This window comes from Micropterus salmoides, unplaced genomic scaffold, assembly GCF_014851395.1.
Source record: "Micropterus salmoides isolate LMB-PRFRI ecotype aquatic unplaced genomic scaffold, ASM1485139v1 Ms_hic_scaffold_7, whole genome shotgun sequence".
NCBI lineage: Eukaryota > Metazoa > Chordata > Actinopteri > Centrarchiformes > Centrarchidae > Micropterus > Micropterus salmoides.
In genome coordinates, this window is record NW_024044459.1 from 17,079,139 (window position 1) to 17,093,317 (window position 14,179).

The 14,179-nt window shown below is 41.1% G+C and overlaps 1 protein-coding gene across 8 annotated transcripts in view; it reads left to right on the forward strand.

Annotated features, from left to right (window-relative positions):
- The window catches only part of slc20a2 (solute carrier family 20 member 2), a 50,503-nt gene that overhangs the window by 29,584 nt on the left and 6,740 nt on the right, over positions 1-14,179 (forward strand). For 2 of the 8 annotated variants that reach the window (XM_038704026.1, XM_038704027.1), the window contains exons 3-9: positions 2,295-2,435; positions 3,050-3,135; positions 4,742-4,838; positions 5,072-5,203; positions 7,195-7,428; positions 7,595-8,225; positions 8,472-8,657. In XM_038704026.1, the coding sequence (XP_038559954.1) occupies positions 2,295-2,435; positions 3,050-3,135; positions 4,742-4,838; positions 5,072-5,203; positions 7,195-7,428; positions 7,595-8,225; positions 8,472-8,657 (1,507 nt within the window). Of the gene's footprint in view, positions 1-2,294; positions 2,436-3,049; positions 3,136-4,741; positions 4,839-5,071; positions 5,204-7,194; positions 7,429-7,594; positions 8,226-8,471; positions 8,658-11,576; positions 11,662-13,161; positions 13,247-14,179 lie in introns of all 8 variants that reach the window. The other 6 variants (XR_005442497.1, XM_038704030.1, XM_038704029.1 and 3 more) reach the window with 6 other exon arrangements.

Genomic DNA, 14,179 nt, shown 5'->3' on the forward strand with positions numbered 1-14,179 from the left:
CTGAAAAAATTAGTCAATCAAACTAAAACAAAAAATAAGCTGTTTACAAGTTCTTACAAGTTGAGGATTTGCTGGATTGCTCTGCCTTAAATAATTGTAAACTTAATATCTGTCAGTATTGGACTGTCGGTCAAACTAAATAAGACAAGGCTCTTGAAACAATCGTCACCAGATAATGAAAACTAATATATAATCATCAGTTGCAGCCCTGAAATACATTATAAGAAACCTCTGTGTATGTATACTGCATTATACAAACACTTGCTGTTGACGATATTTGGGAAATTTGTTACGTGGATGATGGGAGAACTCCATTCTCTAACTCATAATCCCGTAACAATAGACCTTTGCAACTTTGCTTCAATTAAAGTCAAATTTATTTAATCCCCTGATCTGAGAGCAGAGGATAAAATATTCTAATACATGCTCCTGCAAGATGCAGACCTTACATGCCTCTCTGAAATGCTCTGAGCTGCAGCCACTCGTAGGACACATAGGGACACAAGGGACGAGGACTCACTCGCTCTTCGTTACATATTTTGAAGCTTGAGCATTTCCCGAAATTAAAAAGCTTCTGCAACTCTTCATCTTACCTCTTTGTGAGCAAAAAGGAAAAACAGTTGGAGCCACAAACTAAAATTTAACAGCTAAATTATATAATTCTACCATAAACTGTAAAAGTTCATAGTTGTTAATTTGGGGAACATCTGTGCTTGTTTTAAAAAACACTTTTCTATCTTGAATTTAGGAGAGAAATGATAGAATTAGTTTTGTGCTGACAAACGGTGTGAAAATCTATTTTCAGATAAATCGTAAACCTGTGATGTTTTGGGAACGCAAACCAAACTTGAAGCATTGTTAACATCCCCCGAGTTGCTTCACAGAAAAGACCTCCCCCACATTGAAACACATTCCCAGTGAGGCACAAGCAGGAATTGTTGAGTATTAACCGTAGCTTTACACATCAACAATAGATTGCTTCAGTAAATGAATTGTGCTGAACTGAAAACAATGGGGCTCCCACTGAGACAATGCCATTTTAATGACCAAGTGACTGCTGGGATACGGTGATAAATAAGGCGATATTATGCACAGGGGATTCCCGGTTCGCTGAAAATTCAGGTGTGGCAGCCTGCTGCAAGTGAACATTGAGGAAACACTAAACAGTTTTCCTTCATCAGGAAATGTGTTTCACTGACACATTGTTTTTACAGAATTAGAAGAATTTTTGACTTCTTGGTTTGATTAGATAAAAGCAGGAAATACTTCTATTGTGTCCAGCAGGTTGTAGTGTTTCACAGAATCTGCACAATAAAGTATATAGTTGTCTATGTCTAATGTTGCCTGAAATTAAAAAAAAAAAAAATTATACACTGAACAAAATTATAAATGCAACGCTTTAGTTTTTTTTCCCCCCATTCATCATGAGCTGAACTTAAAGATCTAAGACTTTAGAGTCTATATGTACACAAGGCCAAGTATTGTCCTTTTATTATGGCCAGCCTAAGACACACCTGTGCAATACCCATGCTGTATGATCAGCATCTTGATATGCCACCCCTATGAGGTGGGTGGTTAATCTCGGCAAAGGTGAAGTGCTCACTAACACAGATTTTGACAGATTTGTGAACAGTATTTGAGAGAAATAGGCCTTTTGTGTACATAGTCTTAGATCTTTGAGTTCAGCTCGTGAGGAATGGGGGCAAAAACTAAAGTGTTGCATTTATAATTTTGTTCAGTGTAGAAAAGAAAAGATTGTGACCCTATGGGATTTATGTCTTGATACATTAATGATTGATTTTGATCGAGCATTCTTATTTGATTTTGTTTTCATTGGCTGTCACAGATTAAATGCAAGCATCAAAGATGTATAATCCCATATCTTAAATGCACTGCAATTACTGTGTCTCATTCAGCAATTTTAGATCCAAGTTCTTGTTGTGTTTATGTTCAAACTGTAACTGAAAGGTAGTCTGTGGTGATGGGGGAGAATGCATCTGCAGTTCACAGATTATAGTGAAAATTAAAATGCAGGTTCATTTGTTAAAGCCTTTACAAACAATACAAACCTAAAGCCAGTCATTTTGAACTTGAAACAGCAGACACCGAAAGACCCTCACTTAAGATGTGGCATGCTGTCATAATCCAGTTTGACCACTTGACCAGAAAAATTACACAATGATTCAATGAATTTGTGGGATTGTTTTCTCTAGTTCCAGAGCTACATTTTTGATGGAAAACATCAAATTAAATATGAAAAATGTCTGAGATTTGTGTGTCTGGTTGGATCACAGGGTCAGCAGTCTGGCAGCTAATCGCCTCCTTCCTCAAATTGCCGGTCTCTGGGACTCACTGCATTGTTGGCGCAACTATCGGCTTCTCCATGGTGGCCATCGGCACCAGGGGCGTGCAGTGGATGCAGCTTGTCAAGATTGGTAATGGCTAGGGGCTGTGTGAGACCAGTTTGTGCGTGTTTACAATGCCTACTGTATATCCTCATGACTTTATATCCGGTATACCAACACACACTGATATATTTTCAGGACAGCTACAGTAGAATTTACTTGAGAGGTTTTTAGCTCTGTAAAACATAAACATTAATCATCAGATTTTGTTGTCCACAAGGATAAGTCCCTCGACCATTTTACACAGTGAGAAAATTTATTTTAGAAGAGGTAGAGTTACAGATTTCTCCACCGGAAGAGCCTCAATAGACCATCATGTAAAAAAAATAAATAAACTCATTTTATCTTAGCTGGAGAAAGAAACCCTGGCTATTGCTTCTGTCGGCGGCATGTGTAAACCACAGCTTAATTTTTTTTTTTTTTTTTTTTTTTTTTTAATCAAACCTGTTAGAAGTCATTTTCGGAAGGGTAGGAAATTACTAATTGAGGTAGGCCCTATAGAAGAACAAACGATGAGCCGTGTTGGGGAAGAAAAATTACAATTTTAACACTGAACCATCGCAGCCTGATGATACTATATCAATGAGTGATTTCAGTCTGATGTGTGTTGCTGCCCTTTCCTGATGACATTTTCTCCTCTCAAGTGGCGTCGTGGTTCATCTCCCCCTTACTCTCTGGGCTCATGTCTGGACTCCTCTTCATCCTTATCAGACACTTCATCCTCAGCAAGGTGGGCTCACATTACCATACTGTATTTATTCTCACACACACACACACACACACACACACACACACACACACACACACACACACATATTATTTGTATATCTGTTTCAGTAACATTTTATCCATTTAGGTTAGAAGTCTTAATATCAGGGCACGGCAATGCAGACCATGAAAAATTATGTTTTATGCCTGCGGCGTCGGCGCATAATCTTTTGCGATTTTATGTTCTATGCAGTTTGAGTTTGTTGTCACATTCTGTCAGCAGGTAGAGTGAGTCATTGGTTTAAATACATGAACTTAGACACAGACAGACACGTGTACACACAAACTTGTCCAAAGAACAGATAAACATCCATTTGATTTGGAAACACCCGCAGATGTGTTATGTAACAGGCAAACTCTGGCAGACCAGGAAGAGAAGTGTTGCAGATCATCCTAAGGTCACGACTGCAGGATTATGTATGAATGAGTCATAGGAAGATTTGGACTGGAGTTACTGTATAGCTGGGTCATATTCATGACATGCACCAGCAAAGTATGAATAAGTCCTCTTTGTATTATATCTACGCTGTGTTTTCCAAAATTCACAGTCGAGACAATGCTGTGGTGTCTAGATGTGAGAATGTAACCTTGGTAGGTCAGGTCCAATTGCATAAACCACACATTTCCTCACAAGAGTGAGTTGTTGGATATTTACCTCGTCATCTGTTTTCACTTTTTCCACACCACTATTGACCTGAGCTGTACTTCTGACCTCGATAAGAAGTAGTGGTTTTATTAGATGTCAGGAAATGTAACATACTATATGTTTAGCATAGTCATCGCCTCAAAAACAGATAAAATAAACATTGCAAAAAGACCAATCTGACCAGAGAGTGATTTATTAGTAAAATTACCCTGTTTACATTTGATACTCGTACATTTTTATTTATTTATTTAGGCCAGAGTGGTGTATACACTTTTATATGGTATAGAGCTGGTTGGACATCCCACAGGAAATTAAAGAGGAGAGAAACAAGAGCAAGTTGAACAGAGAGCGAAACATCAGTATCATAATGCCAGTTATTACCCAGTACTGATAAAGATGCAAATACTGATTTTTGTCAGTATTTATTAATCTTTAATAAATGTTTGATGTTTTGTCTGTAAAATGTCAGAAAAATATGAGAAATTTTTATTTCCCAGAGCTCAAGATGACATCTTCATACTCTTTGTTTTATCCAAACGTCCGTTTTGAGAAGCTTAGGTTTAGAGAACGTTTGGCATTTTTGATGAACTATTAACAGTTATCAAAACCATTTATTTCTTGGCTAATTGATTAACTAATCATTCATATTAGCTATATGGATATAGGTATATGACAATATGGCATGAGTATTAAAAAACATTGTTGGTCTGTTATGCATTACATCAGACAACTCTTCATACATATAAAAACAAAAATCATTATTTTGTTTTGTCTTTCAATCACAAGTTTGCCTGGAATCATTATTTTGTAAAACACTGACACAGTGTGATTACATTGTGAAATTAAACTAAAAGTTGATAAACAATAAGAATGACTCATGCATAAGTTCATAAACCGTACTAAAAATCTGTTTCCTACACAGGATGACTCTGTCCCTAATGGCCTGCGAGCGCTGCCCCTCTTCTATGCCTCCACAATTGGGATAAACACATTCTCCATCATGTACACTGGAGCCCCATGTAAGTGCCGGGTGGAAGTTATTCCTAATAGAAATATTCTCTGTTTATTTAACCTGACACCAATGTATGATCAAAATTATCACCTCAGTCTTAACGGCTGATAGTGCCAATGTTATATGCTTGCTCAAAATTCCTTTTGAAGGTGTGAAAGGAGCATGAGTAGATTATAATGCTTCGAAACTACTTTCAATGTCTTATTTTCTTATACGTGTGTGTGTGTTCATTATTTGCAGTGCTTGGGTTAGAGATGCTACCGGTGTGGTCCATCTTTCTCATCACTTTAGCTGAGTCGCTGATCTGTGCAGCTCTGGTCTGGATATTCGTCTGTCCCTGGATGAGGAGGAAAATAGCAAGTAGGTATCTATGTGCGTATCTCCAGCCTTTCTCACGCCGTCTGAAAGCCCAGCACTCTGACCCAGGCCTAACAACAGAGCCTAAGCCTCTGCTTGCACACTCTGTGCTCTGACACCAAACAAGGGATGCCAGCGGATGTGTTTTCTCATTGGCCTTTGCCAGAGCCACTAAAGCCTCCAAAAAAACCCTGTGAACTCTGTGTAATACTCCAGTTGCTCTGCTTAGACACCTACATTTGTAGGCGCATAGCTCCTTGGCCAGATGCAAGGGGTTAAGATCATAGCCTGCAGTGTAGAAAGCTTTCAGATCAAGCTTAGGAATAGTTTCCCTAATGGTAAAATCAGCCTGCTGCAAAGCAGACAACACTATAAAACACATGACACGTTAAATAAAACAATGGAAAGAGCAGTGGGTGGAATATCTGAGGGAGTAGTAGACATAAGCAAGGCAGCCAGTCTGTTATATCCAACTTAATGTCACGCAGGATTAATAAGAACTTCTGTTCATTGCAGAAATCCAAAGACTAAGCTTCAAACTCATCTGATTTGAGATGCCAGCAATACTTTCAAATTGATGAATCTGATAAATGCTTTGCACTAACATTAAAATTAAGGTTAATGTGAAACAATTTTTACTGTATTTATAGACTTATGTGGTCCAAACAACAGTGCTGTTGTTGAAGCGATAATATCCACATTGAGGCTTAAAATAAGTTTTATTTTCGTGAACTTTCCTTCGAGCGGGGCTGTGCAGGGTGCAGTGTGACCTCTGAATGCCTGTGACGAAGTGATGCGCAGCACTCTGTATTGCCCGGACCTGCTGCTGGGAGCAGCTAGGGAGCTGTCCCAAGTGCTCTTTCTCCCCCGCCCACAATAGTAAGATAAATAAAGAGACAAATTATTACAGTGTTCTGTATTGTTGAATAGCAGCAAAAGAAATAACCCTTCATTACAGACTTGAACTGTCTCTCTCTCAATCACTTGCTTATTCTCTTACACACAAACAAATGTTGCATTCTTCATATATTAACAGTGAATGTTAACTAAATAGTAGCCAACATGTGTACATGTAGACTATCTTTATTTTTAGTTTTTTTAGCCTGTTTTTTTGTTGCGCCTCAAGCACACGGCCAGCTGAGCTGATGGCGCGCTCACTCGATGGGCTTGTTGCTTGAATGCACAGCACCGCTCTAGCCAGCATGGCAAGAAAGAGAAGGTAGAAGGTGGGCTATTGCACACAATGTTTCTGTAAGTTATTAATAACTTACTCAGAACCCTGCTTTGTCACTTTTTGACCCACCTGCCCGAACTCGTGATATTTTGTAGTAAGCTTACCCGAGCGCCGGGCGGGCTCAGCACTACTGTGAGGATTATAGGTGATGATATCGGTCCTAATCTGAATATTACTGCATCCATCAAAATGAAGCAGCCGATGGCTGAGTTTATGTGTTTGTACTGAGGGGGGGGGGGGGGGCACCATGTCTTTCAGCACTGGGATTAGTTTGGATCAGCTGATGACTGTATTTGTGGATTGCTGCATAGTTGTCTGTTTTTCTGACCTAAAACCAGCTTCTTCTAATTGATGATTGATGATTTTTGATATTAGTGCAGAGTAGTGACAGTTTCAACAAAAACATGCATGAAAAATATACTGAAAGAGAATAATCTGTGTGCCAAATTAGGCATTCACTTGTGAAACTCCTGTCTGGATTTCCTATGCTTGCCATAATTGGAAATTATCCAGATAGCTTTTCAGTAAAACCTCTTTTCTTTTCTGACAGTGTTTTCTACCAGTATTTCGTTTCATTTTCAAACTGGAAATTATCCCTTAGACATATTAGTATGTAATGTAAATACAGTTGTGGTATTTTCCTCATTAGTATACACAGCCCAGGAAACACTGTTCATATTGTTAAGAGGATTAAAGATTTTATCTGGTTGTGATATTTTGTCTTTCCAGGATGTTGTCTTATCTAAACCTTCCATTACTTGATCTCTTCCAGGTCGTCTAAAGAAGGAGCAGGCTCTGTCAAGAATCTCTGATGAGAGCCTGGACAAGATACCTGAAGAGGAGGAGGAGAGCCCCGTCTTTAAGGAGCTACCAGGGGCCAAAGGAACAGATGAGGCTGTGTTGCCGCTCACCGGGGGCAGCAGTGAACGGGGCACCCGCGACTCCAGTGGAGAGCTCGCTAACCTGGCTAATGGAGGCTCTGTCCTGCCTAACGGCAGGGTATATGGTAAAACTGGAATATAATTTTTGATTAGCTATTCTAGAGTCTTGTTCTGTCTCTGATAAATATACCTTTTTAATCGTATGTATATTTAGAGTAAAAAATGTATATATGCTGTTATTGCTTACTACTTAGCAACTGTTCCACATCCACTTTAATTCCTCCCCCTCAGGCCGGACCCACTCAATGACCAATGGCAGCCTTAAGTCACCCATCGCAAATGGCAGCTTCAGCTTCGATGGCCACATGCGCAGCGATGGACAAGTGTACCACACAGTGCACAAGGACTCAGGTCTCTATAAAGACCTGCTTCATAAAATCCACCTGGGCCGCATGGATGACGACCGCTCAGGGTCAAACGCCGGCCCGGCTGACAACAATTACCGCTTGCTGCGCCGCAACAACAGCTACACCTGCTACACAGCCGCTATATGCGGCATGCCCGTCCAGCCGCTCATTCGCACAGAGTCACGTGAGGACAGTGAAAAGTTGGTAGGGGAGGGAGGCGGCAGGAGCAACAGCGTGTCCTATTCCAAAAAGAGGGTACGTTATGATAGCTACTCATCGTACTGTAACGCTGTGGCTGAGGCTGAGATCGAGGCAGAGGAGGGTGGGGTGGAGATGAAGCTCGCTACGGAGCTGGAGGGAGTGGAGGAAGGGGCTCCAGCCCCAGTGCCTCTGGACGACTTGGCCGAGGAGGATCATGAGGAAAAGGATAAGCCTGAGGTGTTCCTGCTTTTCCACTTCCTGCAGATCCTCACTGCCTGCTTTGGCTCCTTCGCCCATGGAGGCAACGATGTCAGGTGCCGCCTTCTGCTGCTTACAACATCTCATGTAGCCAATTCATTTGTCAAATTACATTTCTCTCGTACCCGATTGTAAATTTTGTTGTTCTTGAAGCTTTTTCCCCTATTACATTGCATACAAGTAATGTTTCTGTAACAACAAACAAAACAAATTACTCTGAACCCTCTGAACCTTGATGTTTAGTCTAGCATTAATTCTAGAAGAGATGCCTGAGGTTATAATCTATTTTCTCACTTATGCAGTAATGCCATTGGGCCCCTGGTGGCACTGTGGATGATCTATGAGCAGGGCGGTGTGATGCAGGACGCTGCCACTCCCGTCTGGCTGCTGTTTTACGGTGGCGTAGGCATCTGCTGTGGCCTGTGGGTGTGGGGCCGCCGCGTCATCCAGACCATGGGGAAAGACCTGACTCCCATCACCCCCTCAAGGTGAGAAAGCCACTGCATGGGAGAGTGGGCTGAAGGATATTTTTGTGTGTGTGTGTGTGTGTGTGTGAGAGAGAATATATGGAAAGGGATGAGAAGGAACCATTTGGGGAGAGAGAGGTGAACTTTACAACATGCTTGGTTTCTCAAGCCACAAGTTCGCCCGGTGCAACAGCTTCCTTGGTAAGTGCACACAGCTGTATTAGAATGCACACACATAACTTAATAAAGTTGATAAATGTTATTGGGAAATGTAATTGTAACTCAACTGACCATAAAATGCATAAAACTAAAGCAGAATAATCACAGTTAAGAGTGCATGCTCTGTTGTCTCCAATGCTCCCTGCTCACAAATACAGTAAACTTTTCTGACTAATCAAGGGTGTTGCACTGATTAACCATTTTTCTACTTCCCAAACAGAGCTGCTGCTGTATTCCAAAGCTAGTTTTTAGTACATAAGTACATAGCTGTATTTCCTTTTTCTATGTTGGTTGCATGTGTTAAATCATATTTGTGAATAATTATTATATTTCTCATCAAGAGGACAGACTGAACGTAATGTCAGTACTTAAATATAAAGATTTGAATACATTTTATTAAGCTTAAGAACACGTGATGAATATATCATGATCTCAGTATTGTGCAACATAATTATACATTCTGGCAGTAATCACACAATCCTTGAACTAAAACTTTGCTGAAGTAGGAATGATGCACTCTATATTTTTCGTCTGCCCTTTAACTTATTACATAATAATTATGAATAAATAAGTAGTCTTTTGGACCACAACACATGAAGCCCAAGGGCTTACTTCATCCCACAACCTAAGCAGCGGACATCATGCATCCTTAAACATTAATTGCTGCTCCTTTGTCCTTGAGATCAATCCCCCCCCCCTTTCTCTTTCTCTTGCCGTCCTCTCGTCTTCCCACGCATTAGCTGAAGTGTGTGTGTGTGTGTGTATGTGTACCTCATGGTTTGTGTGGATCGTGTCAGCTTAAAGAAGCCAGGCTCTATGCCTGCAGGTCGCTGTGTGGTGAATGTACTATATGTGTGCGTGCATGCATTTTAAGGTCTAATTCTTCCAGTAATTTGTGTGTGTGTGTGTGCTGTTGCCTGGCAGAAACATCACACAGGGTTTCAGGAAGTTGTTTGGCATTCTGGATGAAGAATGAAGAGCAGGAAGGGTGAGGGAGGGGCAAAGCCACAGTGGGAATCCTGGCATCTCTTCTCCAACCGCAGGGAGAGACGCCAGTCTGACTCCTTCTCTTGCACTTTTCTTTTTCCCTGTTTTTTTTTTTTATATTTCTTCATACTCTCTCCTGTAAATCTGTTTATGCGGTTAATCCTCCTCTTCTTTTTGTCCTCACTATATCCTTCTTTGTTCCTTTCCATCTTCGTCTCCTCACTGCATCTTTTTGACTTGTTTTTGTTATTGGCTTCTCATCTCTAAAGCTTTCTCTCTTCCTTAAGTCTAGCTCACTCCATGTAATTATTATCCCATCTTTCTTCTTCCTCTTTTTTTAGTCTCTCCCCCACCCCCCCACCCCATCACTAGCTTAGTTTGTTGCCAGGGCTCAAAGACAAATTTGCTCCGGTGCACTGTTCTAATGGCTCTCTTCCCTCCAGTGTCCATACATCAATCTGACAAAGAAGTTTGTTTGGGGCAGGGACAGAGGTGTGTGTGTGTGGGGGGGGGGCATATAGTTAAGTAGGCACAGTGAACAGTGCAGTGAACACAGAAGTAAAAATGTGATTTTCCTCATTCTGACCGGCTCTGCTGTTGAACCCCTGCAGGGTTCAAGACATTTTGGACATGTCACAGTAGGGGAAGCACAGGTGTGAATGATAAAATTTATTAATTTTGTCAAAACCAAAATTAATGATGGCTGAATTCAATTAATCTGCTTCAGTTTCAGGTTTCCTGGTATTGTGCATGCTGGCTCACGGTTCACAGCTTACACCTGAATAGATCAGAGCTGTCATTAATGTTATTAGTAACCTGTGCTTTTCCTACAATGACAAGTCAAAATGTCAGCTGTGAAAATGTTGGAAAATCAAGAGCTATACTGAAAACAGAGCAGGTATCGCAGCTCTATGAAATGACATGCAACAAAGGTCCCGGACTTGATCTTGCAATGGCATGGTCAGCATGTTAAACCCCTAAGCCACCAGCACATCCCACACCTACGCAGGCTTAAATATTTCTACACACACAGTTGGAGCAAGTTCCCATTTACAGATGGGATCAAGTTGTGTTCAAGATTGGCCCAAGTCAAATCATTAGAACGCTGCTGTGAAAGAGATTGACCCTTGCTGTTTGTGAATGCCACAACAGCCACTGGAGTGAAAGTGCTGTTTCACTTTGACAAATTAAATGTCAACAGTCTGTCCCCAGAGCCTTACCTCAGTGTTGCTGAGTTTTATTGGCTGCTATTTGTTTTTCTAGGACGTAACTTCAAGATGCTTTCTCACTCATCTTCTTTTTCTTTTCGTCTCTTGCTCTGTTTTTATAACTTATTTCCATTCCTAAGTTTGCCAGTTGCCTCTGTAGTTGGGGAGCAGTAGATTTTTTTTATTTTTTTTTTTTTTTAAAAAGGAAAAGATTCTCTCTTCCAGTGTCCAAATGTGAATGATGTTCTGGATACAGGACATGGCGTCAGACGAAGTGTATCCTAGTCAGCGCAAGGCAATACAAGAACACTCAGTCCAAATGCTGTCTTTAGTGTGTGTGTGTGTGTGATTACCCTATTTTTCCCCTTTTGTGTGTGTTGAGCACTCTTCAAAGAGCTGTTGAACGTTCTGTTGTTAATGTGGATGCTGGAATATGGTCAGAGCATGCCATCAGCAGCAGGTCCAAGACGTTACAATGAAGGATGTCTCTTTGCTTCCCCCCTCCTCTCCCCTCCCTCCTCCACAGTGGATTCACTATTGAACTGGCTTCTGCACTCACAGTCGTGTTGGCTTCCAATATCGGAATCCCTGTCAGTACCACACACTGCAAGGTATGACTGAGCGGCCCTCTGGCTGGCCTCTGAAATCACCTCCAGGCATTTCCAGGGGATAGGACACTCACACTGCTTCCCAGGGCACCGGGCTGGAAATACACACACCAACACACACCCCTTTAGTCCAAATTTCCTTTGTTTTTCTGACCATATTTTTGCCAAGCAGTCTGTCCGTCTCTTGGTTGTGTTTACTAGGATGCCCTGATAAAATGTATTGCTTCAGAGACGACAAAGCATTCAAGTTTATTACAACTTGGGTCTTATTTATTAGTTTTGGCCATCGTTTGTATCGGTTATGATAACATTGTACAAGCTAAAGTAACTGCTGAGATCTGGGAACATTGCATGACATTGCTACAAACAAAGTTGTAAACAAAGCCAAACTTGGCAAGAAACAGCAGTCTTGTGATCAGGCAGGTTGTTAAACAAGCAAGGGAGGAATTTCCACTGGGGATGGGAGGAGCATGTCTCCCTTACTTTTTAAAATACTATTTTTGTCCCCTACTTTTACAATTTCCTCACTATAATCTCTCTGAACCGTGTCCTTTGACTGTCCAGCTGCCAAACTACAGAGCAAGCAAGGTGCTGGTTAAAAATGTTCACACACTAATCCGAGCTGCCCTTCATTTTTACTGAGCGCTCACAGCAGTGGGCTTTACGACCAGCGGCGGTTGATTTGGGTTTGTTTTTGCCTCCCAGGCAACACACAACTTGTCCTGCCTTACTACTAGAGGTTGGATATGCCTGTAAGGAAAATCTGCAGGCACAACTCAGGGCTGGGAAAAAAAAGTACCTCTTGTGCTTATTTTCAAATAAAAAATAATTTAATATATGCTTTTCATTATAGTTATATGATTATTAGGTTATCCTAAAACATGCTACAATGGAGTATCACAGACATTATGCATCATTATGTATCTGGTCTCTATGAAGGAAACTGAGCATGATTTTAAGTAGGGTTGATGCATTCATATTGATAAAGAAATGTATTGGACTTCATTGTGCAATGTCTGTTTTTCCAGATTATTAGCGATTGACTTGGTGAGTACAATAGCATCACAATCAGGAACGGTTGCCAAAACTATGACAATAAGACCCAAATTGTCATAATCCTTTTCTCTCCATTAAAAGGCAATCAAATGATCTAAGCTGTGTCCAGCCCGCTGCTGATAGCCCCAGGCAGCAGTGTGCAGCCCCTCTCCCCTGTCTTTTTTCAGGAACATCGGACCCAGGCTGGAAGACGTAGCGGACCACTCCAGCCCCAACACTGTCCTGCTCCCTCCCTGTCAACGTGTTGTCTCATCCTCTGTTCCATTTCCACCAACTCTTCCATTTTGCCCGTTAAGCACTGGCATGGTTTGACGTATAGGGTCCTTCACCCTCCCGTGCTTGGCTGCAAGCAGACCCCCCACCACCAGCCTCTTCCCGAGCCCACTTGTCACACTTGTTTTCCCTCTCCATCTTTCTCTGTCTCTCTCCACTCATCTGTCTTCACAGCGGATTTTGCATTGAAGTAATGAGTGCGCTAACAGTGCTTGTTGCATCAAATGTGGGCATCCCAATAAGCTCCACCCACTGCAAGGTATTGGAGTCATTTGGTAGTGAAGCTGTGAATAGAGAGCCCTCTCAGTGCTCCACTTCGTTGCTTCACCAGTAGCTGTCAATCGCCAAAATCAATCACAACTCCTGAAAGTTGCTGTTTTGACCTCTGCTGCAGTTTTCTTCCGGCACAAAACCCTCCACGTTTGTCTTTTTAAGAGGTGTATGAAAAATGTGATGAAATTCGATGCAATTTAGAGACTAACGTGATCCAATGTTTTATCTGATGGTTTCAGTTATTTTACTTATGCTTTTGATCTACTTCCTCACATTGTCTTTTATTAATTGGATTGGAAGCATCACATTTTTGTATAGTCGTATTCATTTTTTTGATGGACTGGCATTTAGATTATAGAAAGGTCAAACTTGTGTTTGCGTTCCTGTAACGTGAGGAAAGATATTTGAAGGAATAGTTGTGAGATTTTGGGAAATAAGCTTCCTGGCGGAGTGTTAGATGAAAAGATTGATACCACTCTGATGTCAGTCAGCCAGGAGCCGGTTAGCGTAGCTTAGCACAAACACTGAAAATGGGGAAATGTCTTTAGTTTAAATAGGTAGCCTGTATTGATAAAGTGTAACACATGCATCTTATTGAGCATGTCGTCAATAATTATAACGAGCAATAAGATTACTTATAGATTACGATAAGATACTGTACTGTATAAGAACTGCATCTATGAAAACATTAAAGATTTAGATAAATACTTCTGAAGGGTCTGTCTGCTGAAGGGAAACTGCGCAGGACTCAAAACTGGTATTTTAATTTCTGGTGATCAATTTGTCTAAACATCAGCATCTACATCCATTTTCATTTCTCACCTCCGAATACCCCCGTCTCTTCCCATAAAACCTCAGCTAATCAACTGCTATGCCAAAATGCTAAATCTACTGATGGTTAGAGGTAAATAATTGTGGT